The sequence below is a fragment of the Trichosurus vulpecula genome, chromosome 2 (assembly GCF_011100635.1).
Source record: "Trichosurus vulpecula isolate mTriVul1 chromosome 2, mTriVul1.pri, whole genome shotgun sequence".
In the NCBI taxonomy this organism is placed as follows: Eukaryota; Metazoa; Chordata; class Mammalia; order Diprotodontia; family Phalangeridae; genus Trichosurus; species Trichosurus vulpecula.
This window is the reverse complement of record NC_050574.1, coordinates 264,770,965-264,794,490: the sequence shown is the minus strand read 5'-3', so window position 1 is coordinate 264,794,490 and position 23,526 is coordinate 264,770,965. Positions and strand designations below refer to the sequence as shown.

Genomic DNA, 23,526 nt, shown 5'->3' with positions numbered 1-23,526 from the left:
TAATAAATATTAATAAACAGGCTGGTGGTAATGAGAGATGTTGCAATTTTAGTAAAGAAAAAATAGCAAAACACATCCCTTGATTGCCTTAGACACTTGCAGGAGAATGAATAAGGAAAAATGGATGAGTAGAAGGTAAAAGGAGGCACAAACATGTAGGTTGCATGTAGACAGCATTGGGTCTCATCCCCTGATACAATTTTAGGTATTTATGTTATTTCCTTCAAAATAGTATAAAATTTTTGAATGCAGGAACTGTTTTATTTTTCTGTTAGTATTTCCAAATATGTAGCAAAATAATTTACACATAGTAGGTATATAAAATGCTTGTCCATTAACTCAGTGATTTTTTATTCTTTAGGAAAAGATTGAATTATTTAAATGGAGAGACAGAATAAGAGCTTTGTGACTACATTCATCCTTACAGGGATTCCCCATGCCCCTGAACTGAGGATCCCCCTATTTGGGATTTTCTTAGTGATATATGCACTCACTTTGGTGGGGAACTTCCTCATCTTGCTGTTGATCAAGGTGGACTCCCACCTCCGTACTCCCATGTACTACTTCCTAGCCAACCTCTCCTTCATTGACATGTGGTTCTCCACAGTCACAGTGCCCAAGATACTCATGAGTCTCCTCTCTCCAGGTGGTGGGGCCATCTCATTTCACAGCTGTGTGGCCCAACTCTATTTTTTCTATAGTCTGGCAAGCACTAATGTTTCCTCTACACAGTCATGTCCTATGACCACTACCTGGCCATCACTCATCCCCTGAACTATGCTACTATGATGAGTGGGAAAACCTGTGCCCTTCTAGCTGGAGGCACATGGCTCAGTGGTGCTATCCAGTCCACAGCCCAGACTACCCTGACCTTCCACTTGCCCTACTGTGGCCCTAACCAGATTCAGCATTATCTTTTTGATGCACCACCCATTCTCAGATTGGCCTGTGCAGACACCTCAGTCAATGAGATGGTGATCTTTGTTAACATTGGAGTGGTAGCATCTGGATGTTGCTTCCTGATTTTCCTTTCTTATGTGTCCATTGTTCATGCTGTCCTGAAGATCTGCACAGCAGAGGGCAGACAAAAAGCCTTCCAGACCTGTGCTTCCCATTGCATTGTTGTTCTCTTTTTCTTTGTGCCTGCTCTAATTGTTTATCTAAGACCTGACTCTATACATGCTGTGGATAGGGTTGTGGCAATTTTCCAAACAATGATCACCCACATGCTGAATCCCTTGGTATATACACTAAGGAACAAGGAGGTAAAGGTGGCTTTGCTTAGACTAAAAGATCAAAGGAGCTTTTGATCATTTATAACTGCTGGAAAAATATCCCTCCAGTTTTTTAGATATTAAAAATTGGCTTGTATGACTGTAACTTCTTTGTTACATGGGGAAGTAGAAATTGTTCTAATCTCTAAGGCCAAGCCACTTAATCAATGTTTGACCTTGGATTTTACCTCTATGGACCTCACCTTCCTCATCAGTAGAATATGTATGGAAGACGTGGCCTAGAGAGTTTCTAAGGTCCTTCTAGCTCTAACTTCAACATCCTATGGTAAATTCAGGAATCTTGAAAGTCAAAGATTTACATATTCTGGGTAGAAAAAGCCAATGCCTATACTTGACAAATATTATAAAGTAGGCAAAGTTTGTATGGAATATCCTTTCACCTTCCATTTTTGTAACCTCCACCCCACTGTATCACCATGTCTTAATGGTCGATCTAAAAACTGGCACAGAAGTGTTATTTTAACATCATATGTATATATGCTGTATGTATAATATATAACATATTGTCTATGTAATATATATTCAATATCCATAGTTTTGTGTGTGTGTATGCAATGAAAACTATCTCCCTTTTGTCTGTATTTTTTTCAATGAAGAAGCACCTGAAGCATTCTAATACATATAATGGGGTGCCCAGGTGGTGTAGTCGATAGAGCACCTGATTTGGAGTCAGTTCAAGACCAGCTTCAGATACTATGACTTTTTGCAAGCAACATCACCTCTGTTTACCTCAGTTTGCTCATCTGTAAAATGGGGATAATAATAGCACCTACCTTGCCAGGTTGTTGGGAAGATCAGAGATAATAATAATTTCACAGCACTTAGCCCAATGCCCAGTGCATAGAAAGAACTATATAAATGTTAGCTGTAATTTATCATCATTATCATCATCATCATCATCATCATCATCATCATCATCATCATCTTCTCTCATTAGACTGAAGCTCCAAGAAGGCAGGGACTATTTTTCTTTTGTATTTGTATTACCAGTCCTTAACCCAGTGCCAGAAATATGGTAGGCACTTAATAAATGTTTACTGATTGATTGAAATGATATCATGGATTTATCTAAGCAATTTATAGGTTTACAATTTAAGGGACTTGTCCAATATCACATAACTAATAAATAGCAGACTATGCCTTCAACTGAAGTTTTCTGTTATTTCAAACTCGGTGCTTTATACCAGCTACTTTTCTGATCTTGCACTTAATGACTTAACTCCTCTAGTCCTATAACTAGAGATGCAAATGAAATAATTGAGAGGAAATTGGTTTAAAAGTATAAGTGACATTCAAATAAAAGGAATAACCATTTGTTAGTTATTTGTTTTACTATAAAAGTATTTTGGGGGTAGCCACGATGGTAAAGTAGGCACTCACCTGAGCTCTCCCCAGAACCCCTCCAAACAACTTTAAATAACAACTCAAAACAAATTCTGGAGTGGCAGAATCCACAAAAGGACAGGGTGAAAAAAAGTCCAGCTCAAGACAACTTAGAACATCTGGAAGAACCTTTTATGGCACCAGGTTGAGAGTAAAGCTCAATCTAGTGCAGACTGTGGCCCAGGAAATCAGAACTGCAGGGGAGCTGGGACCCTGGTGACAGTTTAAAGGTGGAAAAGTGTGCTTGTGGTCATTCACAGACCAGAGTACAGTACAGGAGAGTAGTATACACACCTCTCTCTAGATCATACCACCTTAGAAGAACCAATAACTTATAGGTCCTTAGAATTATCTCTGAAAGCAGCTGCACAAAAATCCTGAAGTTTCAGACAATTCCCCCTTTACTCCAGAAGCAGAGCCCTGCCTTATCACAGAGTTAAAAGTCAAGAAATAGGCTGGTAGAAAAAGAGCAAACAACAGAAAAAGATCCTGAATATAAAACATTACTATGGTGATAGGGAAGATAAAAAAAAACTCAGAAGAAGACAACAAAGTCAAAACTGCAACATTTAAAGCCTCAAAGAATAATATTAATTGGTTTCAGGCCATGGAAAGCTCAAAAAGGATGTTAAAAATCAAGTAAGAGAGGTAGAGAAAATTGGCAAGAGAAATGAGAGTGATGCCAGAAAAAAATGAAAAATGTCAAAAGTTTGAGAAAGGAGGTACTAAAAATACTGAATAAAATAACATATTAAAAAATAGAATTAGACAAATGGTAAAAGACACAAAAATCCAAAGAAGAGAAGAAAGCCTTTAAAAGCAGAACTGACCAAATGAAAAAAGAGGTACAAAAATTCACCAAAGAAGGAACTCCTTCACTATAGCAAGAGATGGAAAATTTCTATTTAAAATAACTACAGACAATATAAAATAATTTGGAGGTTATCTACCAAGACAAACCCCAGAACTAAATGAACACAATTACAAAACACTCTTCAAATAAATAAAATCAGATGTAAACAAATGGAAAAATATAACTTGCTCCTGAGTAGCCAGAGACAATATAATAAAAATGATGATTGTGCCCAAACTAATTTACTTATTCAGTGCCATACCAAATAAACTGCTAAAAGTATTTTATAGGGCTAGAAAAATTTTCAACAAAATTCATCTGGAAGAATAAAATGTTAACAGAATTAATGAAAAAAGGTGTACCTAAATGTTATTAGACCTAAAAGTATATTATAAAACAGCAATCATCAAACCTCTTTGGTATCGGCTATGAAATAGAGTGGTGGGTTGGTGGAATAGGTTAGGTACAGAAGACACAGTCATAGATGACCATAGTAACCTAGAATTTGATAAACCCAAAAACAGTAGCTTCTAGGATTAGAACTCACTATTTGAGGAAAAACTGCTGGGAAAAGTGGAAAAGAATATGCATAAACAAGGAACAGACCAACATTCTCCACCAAATACCAATATGAGTACATGATTTAGATATAAGGGGTGATACCATAAGCAAATTAGGAAAGCAAAGAATGATTTTTCAGATCTATGGAGTAGGGAAGAATTCATTACCAAACAAGACAGAGAGAGCATTTGAAATGTAAAATAGATAATTTTGTTTATATTGAATTAAAAAGTTCTTGCACAAACAAATCCAATGCAACCAAGGTTAGAAGGAAAGCAGAAAGCTGGGAAACAATCTTTACAGCAAGTATCTTCAAAAGAGGTCTCATTTCTCAAATATACAGAGAATTGTGTCAAATTTATAAGAATGCCTATCATTCCCCTATTAGTAATGATCAAAGGATATGAAGAGGCAGTTTTCAAATGAAGAAATCAAAGCTTTCTATAGTCATATGAAAAAAATGCTTGAAATCACTGTTGATTAGAGAAACGCAAATTGAAACAACTCTGAGGTACTATCTCATATCTATAAGACTGGCTAATATTACAAAAAAGGAAAAAAATTCAATGTTGAAGAGGACGTGGGAAAATTTGGACACAATGCACTATTGGTAGGGTTGTAAACTGTTTCAACCACTCTGGAGAGCAATTTGGAACTCTGTCCAAAAAGTAATCAAACCCTTTGATCCAGCATTACCACTACTATGTCTGTATCCCAAGGAGACCATAAAAAAGTGAAAAGGACCTATATGTGAATAAAAATATTTATAGCACCCCTTTCTGTGGTGGCAAAATATTGAAAATGGAGAGGATGCACATCAAATGGGGAATGGTTGAACAAACTGTGGCATATGAACATAATGGAATACTATTGTGCAGTAAGAAATGATGAACAGGCACATTTTGGAAAACGCTGAAAAGACCTGTATGAACTGATGCAAAGTGAAATGAAGAGAGCTACGAAAACATAGTATCAGCAATATCTTGTGATGATCAATTATGAATGACTCACCTTGTCTCAGCAACTCATTGATCTAAGACAAGCACAAAGGACTCATAAAGAAAATTGCTCTCCACATTCAGATAAAGAACTGATGGACTCTGAATGCAGATCAAGCACATTTTCCCCACAAACTTTATTCTTTTTCATGTTATTTTTTCCTTTTGATCTATTTTTTCTTTCACAACTCTGATTAAAATGGAAATGTTTTATATGATAGCATATATATATAACCCATATCAAATTGCCTACCATTTTAGGAAAAAGGGTGAGGAGGGATGGAAGGAGAAAAATTTGGAACTCAATCTTTTAAAAATGAATGCAAAAAAAATTGTCTTGATATATAATTGGGGAAAATACTATTTTAAAAATGTATAGGCAATGAGGGTGGAGGTCTCTCTCTTCTGGCTGTATTTTCTAAAATGTTCAAGAACCCAGACTCAAACTCAGACTATAGAATCTTTTTTTGGTGACAAAGAAGATCAAAACATACAGCCAGAAGAAGTCAACAAAGTCAAAGAGCCTACAACAAAAGCCTCCAAGAAAAAATATGAATTGGTCTCAGGACATGGAAGACCTCAAAAAGGATTTGGAAAAGTAAGTAAGAGGAGTAGAGGAAAAATTGGGAAGAGGAATGAGAGTGATGTAAGAAAACCAAGAAAAACAAGTCAATGACTTGCTAAAGGAAACCCCAAAATACTGAAGAAAACAACACCTTAAAAAATAGACTAACTCAGATGGCAAAAGAGCTCCAAAAAGCCAACAAGGAGAAGAATGCCTTGAAAGGCAGAATTGGCCAAATGGAAAAGGAGGTCCAAAAGAGCACTGAAGAAAAAACCACCTTAAAAATTAGATTGGGGGGCAGAGCCAAAATGGCAGCTGGAAAGCAGGGACTTGTGTGAGCTCCCCACCAGGTCCCTCCAAAAACCCATAAAAATGGCTCTGAACAAATTCTAGGACTGCAAAACACACAAAACAGCAGAGGGAAGCAGTGCTCCAGCCCACGACAACTTGGATGGTCGCTGGGTGAGGTCTATCGCAAACAGAGCTGGGAGCAGAGGGGAGTTGAGCCCAGCATGGGTGGCAGCAGGACCAACCAGACCAGGAGCCAGGCAGAACAGGCCCTAGCACCCTGAATCAGAAAGCTGTGGCAGTTACCAGACTTCTCAACCCATAAACACCAAAGACAACAGAGAAGGTTAGTGGGAAAAGCTGTGGGGAACAGAGTGGAAGGAGTTCGTGGTTCGGCCACTGCCACAGAGTCAGTGGAGGTGGTGCAGCTACAGAACTACAGCTGCAGTTGCTTCTGGCCCCAGGCCCACCTGGTGGGAGGAATTAAGTGGCAGATCAGAGCAGGAGTACAGAGTCAGCTTAAGATCCTAGTTAGGTACTGGCTGGCAGTTCTTGGGGAAGGAGGAGTGCTGGTGTGGCAGAGCTGGAGGTATAGAAATAGTGCTGAAAACAACAGTGCATCCCCTCAAGCTTGGAGCAAAGTACTCTTTACTCTACAAGCAGTTATACCCCACTGAAAAACTCAAGGGTCAAGTAAGTTGGCTGGGAACATGGCCAGGCAGCAAAAATAGACTCATATTCAGACTCAAACTTTGGAATCTTTTTTTGGTGACAAAGAAGACCAAAACATACAATCAAGAGAAGTCAACAAAGTCAAAGAGGCTACATCAAAAGCTTCCAAGAAAAACATAAACTGGTCTCAGGCCATGGAAGAGCTCAAAAAGGATTTGGAAAAGCAAGTTAGAGAAGTAGAGGAAAAAGTGGGAAGAGAAATGAGAATGATGCAAGAAAACTATGAAAAACAAGTCAATGACTTGCTAAAGGAGAACCAAAAAACTACTAAATAATACTGAAGGAAACAACACCTTAAAAAATAGAGTAACTCAAATGGCAAAAGAGCTCCAAAAAGCCAATGAGGAGAAAAATGCCTTGAAAGGCAGAATTAGCCAAATGGAAAAGGAGGTCCAAAAGACCACTGAAGAAAATACTACCTTAAAAATTAGATTGGAACAAGTGGAAGCTAGTGACTTTATGAGAAATCAAGATATTATAAAACAGAACCAAAGGAATGAAAAATGGAAGACAATGTGAAATATCTCCTTGGAAAAACCACTGACCTGGAAAATAGATCCAGGAGAGATAATTTAAAAATTATTGGACTCCCTGAAAGCCATGATCAAAAAAAGAGCCTAGATATCATCTTTCAAGAAATTATCAAGGAGAACTGCCCTGATATTCTTGAGCCACAGGGCAAAATAGAAATTGAAAGAATCCACAGATCACCTCTTCGAAAAGATCCCAAAAAGAAAACTCTTAGGAATATTGTTGCCAAATTCTGGAGCTCCCAGATCAAGAAGAAAATATTGCAAGCAGCCAGAAAGAAACAATTTGCGTATTGTGGAAACACAATCAGAATAATACAAGATCTAGCAGCTTCTACATTAAGGGATCAAAGGGCTTGGAATATGATATTCTGGAGGTCAATGGAGATAGGATTAAAACCAAGAATCACCTACCCATCAAAGCTGAGTATCACGCTCCAAGGCAAAATATGGATTTTCAATAAAATAGAAGATTTTCAAGCTTTCTCAGTGAAAAAACCAGAGCTGAATAGAAAATTTGACTTTCAAACACAAGAATCAAAAGAAGGATGAAAAGGTAAACAAGAAAGAGAAATCACAAGGGAAGTTGAACTGTTTTGTTTATATTCCTACATGGAAAGATGATGTGTATGATTCATGAGACCTCAGTGTTAGGGTAGCAGAAGGGAATATGCATATATACATGTGTGTGTGTGTGTCTGTGTATGTGTGTGTGTGTATTTATACAGACAGAAGGCACAGGGTGAGTTGAATATGAAGGGATGATATCTAAAAAAATCAAATTAAGGGATGAGAGAGGACTGTATTGAGAGAGGGAGAAAGGGAGAGATAGAATGGGGTAAATTATCTCACATCAAAGTGGCAAGAAAAAGCAGTTCTGTAGGAAGGGAAGAGAGGGCAGGTGAGGGAGAATGAGTGAATCTTGCTCTCATCGGATTTACCCTGAAGAGGGAATAACATACACACTCAGTTGGGTATCTTACCCCACAGGAAAGAAGGAGGTAGAAGATAAAAAAAGGGGGATGATAGAAGGTAGGGCAGATAGGGGGAGGAGGTAATCCAGAACAAACACTTTCGAAAAGGGACAGGGTCAAGGGAGAAAATTGGATAAAGGGGGATAGGTTAGGAAGGAGCAAAATATAGTTAGTGTTTCAGAACATGAGTATTGTGGAAGGGTTTTACATAATTATACACATGTGGCCTATGTTGAATTGCTTGGGTTCCTAGGGAGGTTGGGTGGGGAAAGAAGAGGGGAGAGAATTTGGAACTCAAATTTTAAAAACAGATGTTTAAAAACAAAACAAAAAAAAGTTTTTGCATGTAACTAGGAATAAGATACACAGGCAATGGGGTGTAGGAATTTATCTTGCCCTACAAGAAAGTAAGGAAAAAGGGGATGGGAGGGGAGTGGGGTCACAGAAGGGAAGGTTGACTGGGGAACAGGGCAACCAGAATATATGCTATCTTGGAGGAGGCAGGAGGGTAGAAATGGGGAGAAAATTCGTAATTCAAACTCTTGTGAAAATCAGTGCTGAAAACTAAGTATATGCAATAACAAGTTTAGCAATCTACTCTTTGATAAACCCAAAGAAGCCAGTTTCTGGGCTAATAATTCACTATTTCACAAAAACTGTTGGGAAAATTGGAAAATGGTAGGGAAAAAACTGGGCATAGACCAATATCTTACACCATATACCAAAATAAAGTCAAAATGGGTTCATGATTTAGGAGTAAAAGTTGATACTCTAAGTAATTTGGGAAAGCAAGGAATAGTTTACTTATCAGATTTGTGGAAAAGTAAAGAATTCATGACCCAACAAGAGATAGAGAGCATTACAAAATGCAAAATGGATAATTTTGATTATGTCAAATTGAAATGTTTTTGTACAAAAAAAGCCAATGCAACAAGAATTAGGAGGGAAGCAGAAAATTGGGAGAAAATCTTTGCAACTAGTATCTCTGATAAAGGCCTCATCTCTAAAATATACAGGGAGCTAAGCCAAATATATAGGAATACAAGCCATTCCCCAATTGAGAAATGGTCAAAGGATATGAACAGGCAGTTTTCAGAGGAAGAAATTAAAGCTATCTACATGCATATGGAAAAATGCTCTGGATCGCTGCTGATTAGAGAAATGCAAATCAAAACAACTCTTAGATACCACATCTCTCCTGTCAGATTGGCTAAAATAACAAATCAGGAGAATGATAAATGCTGGAAAGGATGTGGGGAAATTGGAACATTGTTGCATTGCTGGTGGAGTTGTGAGCTGATCCAGCCATTTTGGAGGGCGGTGTGGAACTATGCCCAAAGGGCTCTAGAAATGTTCATACCCTTTGACCCAGTAATACCACTTCTAGGGTTGTATCCCAAAGAAATCATGCAAGCGGGAAAAGGACTCATATGTACAAGAATATTTATAGCAGCTCTCTTTGTGGTAGCCAAGAATTGGAAAGCAAAGGGATGCCCATCAATTGGGGAATGGCTGAACAAGCTGTGGTATATGAAGGTGATGGAATACTATTGTGCCATAAGAAATGGGGATGATGCAGACTTCATAACAACCTGGAAAAACCTACACGACATAATGCTGAGTGAGCGGAGCAGAGCCAGGAGAACGTTGTGCACAGCCACAGATGCGTGGATTCCGTGAGGACCAACCCTGACATACTGCACTTCTCTCAGCAACCTAAAGGGGCAAGGACAACTCCAGGGGACTCACGATGGAGAATGCTATCTTCATTCAGAGAAAGAACTGCGAAGTTTGAATACAGACTGAGGCACACTACATGCTCGCCTTTTCTGCTTCTCTTTTGTTTTTGTTTTTAGGGTTTTTTTTTTGTTTTGTTTTTTTGTTTTTTTTTTTTTTTTGGTTCTGTTTCTTCTTTCTCATGAATCATTCCATTGGTCAAAATTCTTCTCCACGACTTGACTAGAGCATAAATTAATTCAATGCGAAGTTATACATGACAGTTATATGAGACTTCATGCCGTCTTGGGGAGGGAGAGGGGATGGAGGGGAGAAAAACTGGAACTCAAAACTATGTAGAACCGTGTGTGGTAAACTAAAAATAAATAAAGAAAAAAAAAACTAAAAATAAATAAATAAATAAATAAATAAAAATAAAATAGATTGGGAGCAGCTACGTGGCTCAGTGAGTAGAGCACCAGCTGTGGAGCCAGGAGGACCTGAGTTCAAATTCAGCCTCAAACACTTGACACACTTACTAGCTATATGACCTTGGGCAATCAGTTAACCTCAATTGCCCTGCCTTCCCCCTCTAAAAAAATTAGATTGGAGCAAGTAGAAGCTAGTGACTTTATGAGAAATCAAGATATTATAAAACAGAACCAAAGGAATGAAAAAAATGGAAGACAGTGTGAAATATCTCATTGGAAAAATCACTGACCTGGAAAATAGGTCCAGGAGAGATAATTTAAAAATTATTAGACCACCTGAAAGCCATGATCAAAAAAGAGCATAGACATCATCTTTCAAGAAATTATCAAGGAAAACTGCCCTTATATACTACAACCAGATTGTAAAAAAGAAACTTAAAGTGTCCACCAATCACCTCTTGAAAAAGATCCCAGAAAGAATCCTCCTAGGAATGTTGTCACCAAATTCCAGAGTTCCCAGCTCAAGGAGAAAATACTACAAGCAGCCAGAAAGAAACAATTTTAGTACTGTGGAAACACAATCAGGATAATACAAGATCTAGCAGCTTCTACATTAAGGGACAGAGTCAAGAGAGAAAAATGAATAAAGTGGGACAGGATAGGATGGAGGGACATATAGTTAGTCTTTCACAACATGATTTTTGTGGAAATGTTTTGCATAAAGATACATGTGAGGCCTATGTGGAATTGCTTGCCTTCTTAGGGAAGGTGGGTGGGAAGGGAATAGTGGAGAGAATTTGGAACTCAAAGTTTTAAAAGCAGATGCTCAAAAAAAGTTTTTGCATGCAACTGGGAAATAAGATATATAGGGAATGGGGCATAGAAATCTATCCTGCCCCACCAGAAAGTAAGGGGAAAGGTGATGGGGGGTGACATTAGGGAAGGCTGACTGGGGAATGAGGAAATTAGAATATATGCCACCTGGGACAGGGGAGGGAGGGTAGAAATAGGGAGAAAAATTGTAACTCAAAATCTTATGGAAATCAGTGCTGAAAACTAAAATACTAAAAAATAAAATATGAAAAAAATAAAATGTTCAAGAAAAAAATAGGGGTGGGGATGATCTTTAAGAATAAGAAGGGTGATATTTTGCAAAGATGAATTAGACTTGTTGGGCTTAATCCCAAGAGGCAAAATTGGTAGAAATGCAAAGAAATTGTACAGCCATAAATTTAGACTTGTAATAAGGAGAAAAAAGAAACCTGTAAATGATTAGCTAGCAATAATGGAATAGACTTCATTGGGAAGAAGGGGTTCTTTTTCCCTGGAGGACTGAGAGAAAAAGTTGGTGAATCGGCTATCAGAGATTTTGCAAGAAGGGATACTGTTCAAATCCTAACTAGACTAAATAATATATGCTACTCCTTTCCACTCTTTGATTTTGTGACTGTAATCATTTTGTCTTGCAATCTGAGTTCAATGATTAGTGGCAGCAAGGTGCCTGCTTCATTTGTAACCATGTAACCAGTGACTTGTTTGGTAGATGGAAGAATTCAGGTCTGTATGCTTTATGCTCATCCCTCCTCAAAGTAAGTTGCATACATAACAATTTCCTAGACTCAAAAGATGAGACTGGAAAGGTTTCATTTCCACAGTAAACATGAAATAACAGTGAGAATGAAGAACTCTGCCCCCTGTTGGCCCTCACTGGCACCTTTTCTGACTATGACTAAAAATTACTTCTGGGGAAAAGGGAGGTGTCACCAAAGAGACTGAAGATCAAACTAAAGTATAACATTTTTAGAGACCAGAACCATACTTTTGCTTATCATTTAGTTTAAAATATTGTAAGAATATTTTATCAAAAAAAGTTCCTAAGTTCTTCATGTACATATTGTACAGAGATAATTATTCATAGAACCTGCCTTTTCTTAAAGGAACATTCATGTTCTAAATAAAATATACATGTATAAGTATCAATAATCCAATGTAGTTGAAATGTGTAAACACTTAGATCTTAGTTGTTTTGCCTCTTGTTCTCCTGAGTCCTAAGGGTGTTCAAGGCAATCCCATCCCCTGTGGGATAAAGGCAATTTATGCGCATATACTCTGGGGGAGGGGGTAAGGTGGGGTTGCTTCCATTATTATTCTTTTGGAGTTTGGCCTTAGGAGGAATCTTCATTGCAAAGAAGCAATTACCCCCTTTCATCTTTTTCTAGGTTTTGAAAAGTACCTCCTGACTCACAGTTTACATCTAACAGGTCAGTAGCAAAAGATGTGGAAAACTCATGCTTTCCTCATTGGAAAAACTATGTGGATATAGTCATTCATCCACTCCCTCTTACCCTCTCTCCCTCCATCCCTTCCTCCCTTATTCATCAACAGACATTTGTTGAGCAAATACTGTGGGCAAGGCTCTGTGCTAAGTGCTCTAGAGAATGCAAAATGAATAAGATATACTTTCTGCCCTCAATGAATTTAAAAGTATGAATTAAATTATTAATTATTAGGCATTATTTATAAGGAAGTTTCAAATTTTCGAGCTACTTTTTGGGCAATAACCCTGTGAAATATGCATTAAAAGTATTATTTCTATTTTTACAAATGGGAAAAATGAAGATGCAGATTGATGAAACGATTGACCTAGGATCATGTAATAGAAATAAAACTAAAACAATGAATCCAATGTTGAAACTAGTGCTTTTGAAACTAATTTGAAACTAGTGTTTTTCCCATATTATCATATAATAGACCTTTAAATTTTATGTTACAAAATACGGGCTTTAATCTATACACAATTAGTAGCCATGGAGAGCAATTTGGAAAAGTTGGGAGGTGGTCAACTTGAGGTGAATTAAGTTTAGCTTTGGGCATGAGTTTTAAATAGTGGTGAGATACCCAGACAGGGATGCCCTATAGGGAGGTTAAAATGAAGGAGAGAGGTAATGGATGAGGATACCGATTTAGGGTTCATACACATTGAATTGATGCCATAATAGTGGATGAGATTTTGAAAGAATAGAACATAGAGAAAAAAGAGAAGAGTGCAAAGGAAAATCCTAGATGATGCCTACATCAACCACTGAATAAAATAGAGGGAAAATCAGAGAAATAGAAGAATTCCTTCTTTTGGAGAAAATTTATGTATGAGTTCAATTCCATTTTACTGAGCTTTCCACAACTTTGTATTTGCTACATTATATATTTTTGGGTTTGTTTATCTATGTTTGTTGTTGTTGTAGTTGCTTGCTGCAAATCCAAGAGTCAAACACATACTTAAAATCTAGTGCCTGGCACTACGATTTCATTGAGGGTTAAAATTAGAATTCCAGAAAAATGATACTTATTACAATTTTGTTTCCATTATGATTATTAAAACTTTTCCCTTAGCCCAAAGCTGCTTTCATTTCTCCCCATCTGTCAAATTCTTTATTCTAGACTTCTGGAATTACATACTGCTACAACCCACATTCATTTATACTCAAGTAGAGATATGGAACTGCACTTCACCCATACAATACTGGGCCTGGTAGCTTCAATCATTTATTTTGGGGTTTTACAAACTTAACTCAGCATGGGGCTTGGGTCATGGCACTGTAAAAAGAAGGACAGCATTTGTCTCGGTCTGTTGCTCTGGCCTGACCTTAATTGCTATTGCTATGCTCTGTCACATTGTTGAAAACTTTGTGTTTAATTTTCTTCTAAGATTTTCTCATTATATTCCTCTAAGAACCAGCTTAAGGAAGCAAGGGAATCCCAGGAGAGGACAAAGTATGGGTTTTTTCCTAGAACAGGAATCAGAAAGATATTGGACAATAAAAATGGGAGAACTGCTATACATTATTATGTCCATGAAGTTTCCCACCCAGGATTCTTTCTCTTCCAATGATATGAACCAGTATGCTTAGCTATCCTCTCTGATATCAAATTAGAATATTCTAATTTCCTGCCACCTAGAGAGGCTACAGTGGAGCTATGGTAATGGCATTGCATGTATAATCAGAATATCTGGATTCTTCAATCCCCTCAGTGTGGTGTATTCAAAAGAACAAAGGACTTGGAGTCACAGTTCTCGGAAGACTTGGTTTTGAGACTTGATTCTATTTCCTGTTGTATGAACTTGGGTAAGTGATATTAACTTTCTCATCCAAAGTTTCCTCAGCTGTAAAGTAAAAGGGTTGGATAGGAATCTAGGTAATCATTGAATCCTTTCCAGCTCAGACCTAAGGCTCAGCAATGCACATATAATAGAAAGAGGGATTTATGTAGTGCTTTTAAATTTTGTGATCCTTACTAAAAAACAGATGAGCAAGGTGTCATTATTTTCTTTAGAGATAAGGAAATTGAGGCACAGAGACAGTGACTCATCTAGGGTCACAGCTAGCAAGTGTCTGAGATAGGACTCATTTTCAGGTCTTTATTCTTTTATGTTGTATTTTTAATTATTTTGTTAAAATTTCCCCCATTACACTTTATGTGATAGGATTTTAAAAAAATTAAATCCTATTTTATTTTCAGTTTCAAATTCTCCCCCTTTAACCTTTCAGTCCCTGGTTCATGGAGAAGATAATAAAAGGTTCCAATACAAATACATGTATTTAAGCAAAATAAATTTCTGCATTAGTGATATTGAAGTCAGATATTTCTAGCCATTGTCACCCAATTTCCTTGGGCAAATCACTTTACCTCACTTCACCTCTGTGTCTTCATATGTTTAATGAATAAATTGGGCTAAGTGGGCTCTAAGCTGTATTTCGACTCTCAATGTCCAGGAACTGATCTAACTTTCTTTTGAACCCATTTATATTTCATATTAAGATTAATTTCTTACAAAAATGACTTGAGAAAATTATTTATACCCACTGTTCAAAGTATTGATTTATTTTATTATTTTGATTTATATTTCTAATTTGATGATTTGGTATCTGGAGTACTACAGTACATATGTAAAGATGCAGTAACCAAGTATATGTTCAGCCTATTAGCGTTATAAATTTATAGATGTTGCTCTAACTCTTTTCAGCCATCACACATCCATGGATTCCTAATCTTTTTAGTCTCTCCTTAGAAGCCACACTCAACAATACCTAACTGATTTCTGAGTGCAAACATGCATTTTGGCTCCAATATGTTTATTTTGAGTTATACCAAATCAGACTCAAGTGTCATGTGGCCTTCCTTACACAAAGACAGGATAAAGGTTTCTATTTGTTTATTATCTGAAGCATCATATACCACATTTCCCCATGTATAAGACACACTTTAATTTTGGGGCCTGAAATTTGAAAAAAAAATGTATTACATAAAGTTATTGAACTCAAATTTTATTCATCTGCTCATAGCTTTCAGGCATCTTTTGGGCAAGTCTGGTGTGTGTATGCATGCTTAGTCCATTTGATTTCATGAACCCGAAGCACCAATTGTGTCCTCCTTTGAAATCAGCAACTTCTTTTTCATCAGCAATTCTTCTTGCCTCATGCTGAACCATCTTTGTGGACACAGGAATTCCAATTGCCCTTTGCTCTTCAATCCATATCTTCAATTTGCTCTCTAAATCAGGCCATTTTGCTGACTTGCCTGCTATGGCCTTCTGCCATGGCATTTTCAGTAGGGTTTCTTCTTCCCACAACCAGTCTCGGATTGTTTTCTCAGTTGGAGGAGAACCAAACTTACATTCAACAGCACTATTTCCATTCACTTTAGCAAACTGGATCAATTTTAACTTGAATTCAGCATTGTATGAAAATCTTTTCTGAACCATTTCTGGGCAGAATGTGGCAACCTAATATACCGGTAACAAATGTGAAACAACGAGCACAAAGACAACAAGTGTGAAAAAGCAGGAAATGTAAGTAAAAAATCTACAACCACTGTTAAGATGCACCCAATTTTTAGACCCCAAAGTTTTCAAAAAAGGGTGCATCTTATACATGGGAAAATATTGTAAACTGATATGTTCAGGCACCCAAAATTATAATATTTATTTATTTAATACACATATTTCTCACATTGGTTCAGTTCTTTAATGTGTATGAACCATTTTCATCACAACAAGAGTGTGAGGTACTTAGCACAAATATTATTATCTTCATTTTTCCTGAGATATCAGAGGTTCATAGATGCTGAAGTGAGAAAGCTAAGGGGCATGGTACAAAATTTCCTAGATCCCTTTTCTATGTCATAACTCAAGTGCCTTTGTCTTAGAAGAATAGTTTAGATTATTCGCCCATTAATATTTTATTTATATTTGCAGACACTCATCTGTTTGTTCTCATGAATTTCTCCAGCATTTAAATGTCACATACCAAACTGACTATTTTACTCTGTGCTTTGCAATTTCAGATTTTTATTAATAATAGGTGTATGTAACTTTTGCATCTAAGACTAAGTGGTATTGGAAAATATAACAGGAATTTACAATTGCTAATTTTGTATGGAATTCACAATATCATGGAAGAATTTTAGTAAAATAATCAGTAACGTAAAACAGAAACTATTGCATTTTTGACTCAGTTCAATTTATGTAAATACATATTCCTAGTAATCTACAATCCATAACATGAAATCTCCCCCGGGAAAGTTCTGTCTTCATAAAGAGGAATGATAGTAGCGCTCTCACTGTCTCTCTCTCTCTCTCTCTCTCTCTCTCTCTGTCTCTCTCTCTCTGTCTCCCCTCTTCCTCCTCCTCCTCCTTCTCCTGCTCCTCCTTCTCCTCCTCCTCTAACTAGGCTCTGATGACTCCTTGTTTATTGCCTTTCTACCTGTCTGTGTATTTCTCCTCTGCTACCAATGCTTTCTCAGGTCTTCAGCAATACCACCCATCTTAAGAATCTCCCCATGCAGTGTCTGAAAAAACCTGCAGAGTTCTCTTTGTGGGCCATATTTGCCACACAAGATGAAGGGTAAACCTTCTAGATCTTTTCTTTGGCTCACAAGTACCTTTGTTCTCCTCTCTATGGCTCCTACCCTTTTCCCATTCCCCTTTTCACCTCTGATTTCTACCATTTATCAATCTCAACTCTTAACTACCATTGTCTTTTTCTGCTCCTCCAGCTCAGACCCCTAGGAATTTTCAAAGTTAACAGGACTAGAAAAGGGAGAACTCAAAAATCCAAACATTAATTTTGAATAACCATAATGATGCTTTCAATTTCCATTGAGAGAAGTGTTTATTTATTACTACCTTTTGTATTTTACCTTTATGGCCGAGATTCTTTCTCAAGGGAAGTATTTTAACTTATGTTTTGAAGAAAAATGAAAAGAATCCTTGATAAGAAATTTTAATTGCTATTCTGAGAGAAGTGAAGTATGGTCTTGTATTTCCTGAACTGATGAAAAGTCAGATATATCAGAGGTGGTCAGAAGTGACTTTGGCTATGATCTTTCTCAGACCTCATACACTTTAAATAATTATTTGTGTCTTTGTTTTATTCTTTGTTGCATTGGTAATAAATTATGTATAATAAATTGATGCTTATTTAAGTCTAGAAGATTAGGGAGCTTAGTACTTAGATAAGCAAAAAGTTATGGAAAAAGATTTCTCTAGTATATTTAACAAATAATGTCATTCAGCTGGGGTAGTAGGTTAGAACTAATTAAGTAATGAGAGAGTTGTTACAATTTAATTAAGAGAGAATATTAAAAAATCCCTTCGTTATCTCAGAACCTGATAGGGAAATAAATAAGTAAAATGGATGTGTAGAAGATAAAAGGAAGGGTGATTGTGTAAGCTACATGTAGGGAATGTCAGCTCTCATCCTCAGCTGCAATTTTAGGTTTACATGTTATTTTCTCCAAGATGGTGTAAAATTCTTGAGTCTAGGAACTATTTTTTCTGTTTTTATTTCCAGTGCCTAGGACAATGCTTGGTAAGTGTTTAAAATGCTTTTCAATTGAATGAATGATTTTTTCCTTCTTTAGGAAAGGAGCCCATTATTTAAATGGACAGACAAAATGAGAGCTTCATGGCTACATTCATCCTCACAGGGATTCCCCATGCCACTGAATTGGGGACACCCCTATTTGGGATCTTCTTAGTGATATATGCATTCACTTTGGTGGGGAACCTCCTCATTCTGCTGGTGATCAAAGTGGATTCCCACCTCCGCACTCCCATGTACTATTTCCTGGCCAACCTCTCCTTCATTGACATGTGGTTCTCCACTGTTACTGTGCCCAAAATACTCATGAGTCTCCTCTCCCCAGATGGTGGGGCCATCTCATTTCATAGCTGTGTGGCCCAGCTCTATTTCTTCCATGGTCTGGGGAGCACTGAGTGTTTCCTTTACACAGTCATGTCTTATGATCGCTACCTGGCCATCACTTATCCCCTGCACTATGCTACCATGATGAGGGGGAAAATCTGTGCCCTTCTAGCTGGAGGCACATGGCTCAGTGGTGCTATCCACTCAGCAGCCCAAACTGCCCTGACCTTTCGACTGCCCTACTGTGGCCCCAATCAGATTGAACATTATGTTTGCGATGCACCACCCATTCTCAAATTGGCCTGTGCAAACACGTCAGTCAATGAGATGGTAATCTTTGTTAATATTGGTGTGGTGGCCTCTGGATGTTGCTTCCTGATTTTCCTTTCCTATGTGTCCATTGTTCATTCTATCCTCAAGATTCGCACAGCAGAGGGCAGACACAAAGCCTTCCAGACCTGTGTTTCCCATTGCATTGTGGTCCTCTGTTTCTTTGTGCCTGGTCTCATCATTTATCTAAGACCAAGCTCAAAACATGTTATAGATAGGATTATAACCATTTTCCAAACAATGATCACACCCATGCTGAATCCCCTAGTATACACACTAAGGAACAAGGAGGTAAAAATGGCTTTGCTCAGGTTGAAAGATCGAGGGAATTTTGTATAGTCTATAAACACTTGGAAAATGCTCCCTTAGGTTTTTTTTAATATAAAGTAATTGACTAAGCATGACTGTACCTTCTTCATGTAATAGGGCAATAAAAACAGTACTAATTTCTAAGGCCAAGCCACTAAATCAATGTTTGATCTCGGATTTTACTTCTATTGACCTCACTTTCCTTGTCAATAAAATATCTGCGGAAAATGTGGCCTACAGAGTTTCTAAGATTTTTTTGCTGTAACTTCAAAATTTTGTGATAAATTCAGGAATCTTGAAAGTTAAAGATTCATATATTCTGGGTAGCAAAAGCCAATGCCTATCCTAGGGAAACATTATAGAGTAGGTAAAGTTTGTTTGTAATATCCTTTCATCTTCCATTTTTATAACCTCCATCCCCTGTATTCCTATGCCTTAATGATCTTTCTACCCTATCCAAACATATACTTCTCTGGCTAGCAGAAGAGAAGAACTGGAAAAACTGAATTACTGACATGCAGCCAGACTAAGGTGGGAGAGGTTGGAAAGAACTCAATGTGCTACCAATCCAGGGAAATTTTGTTTTAAATAGGGAACAATCCCTTCACCTCAGGATGGGTAATCATTTCTGTATAACAAGACTCTGAAAATCTAATTGATGCCAGTGTACAAATATATTTTTCACTTATGACAAAAATAGAAAATATTTATTTTGTTCACTTTTAAAGCTCTATTAGGAGCCCTAAGACTGCTCTTAGCCTCTCTTCAGCTTTCTCATAATGGCAATACAGTAGCAGTCCTAAAAGTGGGATACCATTCTCTAGGAGAGTAATGAGTTAGAATGAGATTTTCAGCATAATATTCTAGAGTAGGTGCTTCTAACATTTTGTGTATAATGAATCCCTTTGGCTGATTAGTGAAAATTTGGGCCCCTTCTTGGAATAATGCATTTAGATGCAGAAAATAAAATACATAGATTACAAACCAACCAATTCCTATTGAAATACAGTTAACAAAATATTTAAAGAAAAACATGTTAATGTTAAGAACCTCCACTCCAGATTGGATTTTGTACTTTCATGTGACTTTTGAGATTTAATGGCTCTAAAAAGATAACTTTAATACTAGAGAAATGTTTGTTCCTAATACCCAATGCTATGATTTGTCAAAGAATATAGACTTGTAACTTTCTTGCTTGCAACTTCCTGATTTCTTCAATATGGCATCTTCTTTTAGATTTTCAGTGGGCTGCCTATAGTGAATTTGCAGGAGGATGTGGACAAGAGTAACCTAGGATGGGCAAAGTTGAACAGATATCATTGGGGAGAATAGCCTTAACATTTATGTCACAGATCTATTTCAGTATCAGAGGTATTTCCTTAGGACACAAAATCCAATTGTTCCATAGGTTAGTTACTAGGGATCAGCAAAAAGAATTGCTTTGGATAAGCAAATTTGACAGTTCATGCCTAATTTTTTAATAATAAGTTTCTTTGAAACTACCTAGATGGGTCTTGAAGTTACATATATGCAGTCCATCGACCAACCTATTCATGAAACCTTTCCAAAATTGGTAAGGCCTGCTGGCACTTTCACTCCATATGCATGTAATTTGAAAATCATTGCCCTAGTAATCAATAATGGCAGCAAGATGAGATAGCTGGTAAAGCACCAGACCTGGAGTCAGGACAATCTGAGATAAAATCTAGCCTTGGACACTTACTAGCTGTCTGATTCTAGGCAAGTCGCTTAACTCCTATTTGTTTCAGTCCCAAATCTTTAAAATGGGGACACACTGGAGAAGGAAATGGTGAATCATCCCAGTATCTTTGCCAATCCATTGACAATGTCCATGACATCATGCAGAATCAGACATGACTGAACAACTGAACAACGATAGTAATCAATAAGGTATTTATTTAGTGATGACTTTAGTGGAAGATTATTGCTATACAATTACCTTCAGATGACTCAACTTTTACCTTCCTATGGCTAGAATCCAGCAAAGTGCCTTACAGATTGTAGATGGTTAATGAATCTTTATTGTCATGGATTGACTTTACATGGGTCAACATGGATTAAATTGATATTCCTCTTTAGCTACCAGTATTCTTTTAACAAAGAATCAAAACTCCATCAGATATGTACTCATTATTTGCTTCTCTGGATCATGTAAAACATGTAGAAAAGACAGAGAAAAGGAAATGGGTGCTCTGGGTCACTTTGTAAGGTTTACAAAATTATAATTATGACTCATAATAGTTTCAATACAGAACATGTTACACCTAATCAAGAGTAAACAGACTGAAACCTGGGTGTCAGCTCGCAGCTTGATGGTAGAATGGATAGAATTCTGGACCTGATGAATCTTGCCTGGTTTTCTCTATCCCCCATAATGGTGACTCGGGCTGCACTCACACACTCGCAACCCAGTGATAAGGAAAATACAGATTCTGTATATACACACACACACACACACACAGAGAGAGAGAGAGAGAGAGAGAGAGAGAGAGAGAGAGAGAGAGAGAGAGAGAGAATGAATAGCAACTAGAAAGGAGTGAGTGAAAGACACAAATAGTATGGATCAGAGTTTGGAGCCTTAGGATAGAATGGGAAGAGCTTCTGTCCAAGGGAAATGGGTTTGAAAATGTACCTTGGATATTTCTTCTCCTCTCCTCTCATCATTTACTCTAGTCAAAAACCTAGGTCAGACCCTGACAACCCCTGATGTATGGTAGTAGATGGCTACCACCCACTAATGTCTATTTAGTAGTTAAAGGAGAAGTTTGGCGATGGTAATGGAAACAGGAAACAAGTTAAGAGTATTATAAGAGAATGATTTAAAGACTGACAGGCCAAGAGAAAAAAAATCAAAATAAAAACCTAGTCCAAAACCTATCCCAAGCAGAAAATTCAGTAGAGAAGCTCACAAAGACTGAAGAATGAGTTAAAAAAAATCAGAGAGTCCAGACAACTATGGACAAATATGCAATGAAAGGAAATTAAACAGAATTCCAAGAACAAAAAAAGAAATTTGTAGCACCCTCAGAAATCGTGGAACAACAAAAAGAAACATCATGATGATTCAAAAGTAAAATAAATTGTTGAACAATGATATTAAGATGGTATGATATGAATTTATCAGATATGAATTAGGAAATAAGTTATCAGAGCAAAAAAATGAAACAAATGGTAGAATATAAAACTTTGAGTATATGACAAACATTCCCTCAAAGAAGTAAAGGCTTGGTAAGAAAAAAATAGAAATATTTAAAGCAGAAAAATATACAGAAGTGAGAAAAATTTGAAATAACAAAATCAAAGGAGAAAATATTAAAAGAGCATATAATTTACATACGTAAACAAAGCAACTGAAAACACAAGATGTTTATATATAACTTAAGATTCATAGGATTCCCAGAAATATGTTTTTTTAAAAACCCAGTCCTATAATACACATCAAGAAATAATTTTAGCAAACTGTTCAGAATTCTGAATAAAAACAACAACACAGATCAACATCAGAAGAAGTATTCATACTTGGAAATACAAGGTATGTCACAGGTCAATATCACAATTTTAATAATAAACAATAAATGTGGCAAGTTGTCAGAAAAAAAGATCTCCCATTATGCAGGGTTGCTAATTCACATAATCCAGGATTATACCATGGTCATGAGAAATCAGACCAAAGGATGAAGTAGGATTTTTTGAACAGGAAAAGGGGACAAGTTGCAAACAAAAACAATATATCCTAGAAAACCACCTAATAATCAATGAAAAAAAAATTTTCCTTCAAAAAGAGGCATCTGATGAATTGTTGCAAAATTTGCTACAGCTAAAACATGGAATATTGTGAGCTTCAAATTAAATAATGTATGTAAAGCATTTTGAAAACCTTGAAGCATTATATAAATGCTTATTATTATAATTATTATTATTGACTTTAGACACCAGACCTCTAGTCTGGTGATGACTTCACTCTCTGAGCCTTCTACTGTATTCTTGTTGAGCTCAGGCAATATTTACAGAGCAATACAGAGGTGTACTGGTAAACAGAGCTCTGGGGATGGGAGGGGATGTAACATATGCACTTCTAAGTTTAATCTACATTATTAACACTTTCTTAAGTTCAACCAATATGCACAACAATGTTTAACTTGCAAATATAACAAATTATAGAATTTCAGAAAAGTTAAGTAAAATCATGAAGAAATGATTAATGAAATCAACTCTCTCATGTTTGTAGGGGAATGTTTAAAAAGGAGATTGAATGAAATGGTAAAAGAAACGAAAAAGAATGATCATCAAGGGATAAAAAACCAAAATGTAAGTGTGCAAAGATTAGAAGGAATTC

At 36.8% G+C, this 23,526-nt stretch overlaps 1 protein-coding gene and 1 pseudogene across 1 annotated transcript; both read left to right on the top strand.

Annotated features, from left to right (window-relative positions):
- The first annotated feature begins 381 nt into the window (after nt 1–381).
- On the top strand, nt 382–1,310 carry LOC118840194 (annotated as a pseudogene).
- A 16,956-nt stretch (nt 1,311–18,266) lies between these two features.
- On the top strand, nt 18,267–19,199 carry LOC118836986 (olfactory receptor 10G9-like). Its single transcript, XM_036744045.1, has one exon. The coding sequence runs from the start codon at nt 18,267–18,269 to the stop codon at nt 19,197–19,199; it is 933 nt and encodes a 310-aa protein (XP_036599940.1).
- Nucleotides 19,200–23,526: the final 4,327 nt, after the last annotated feature.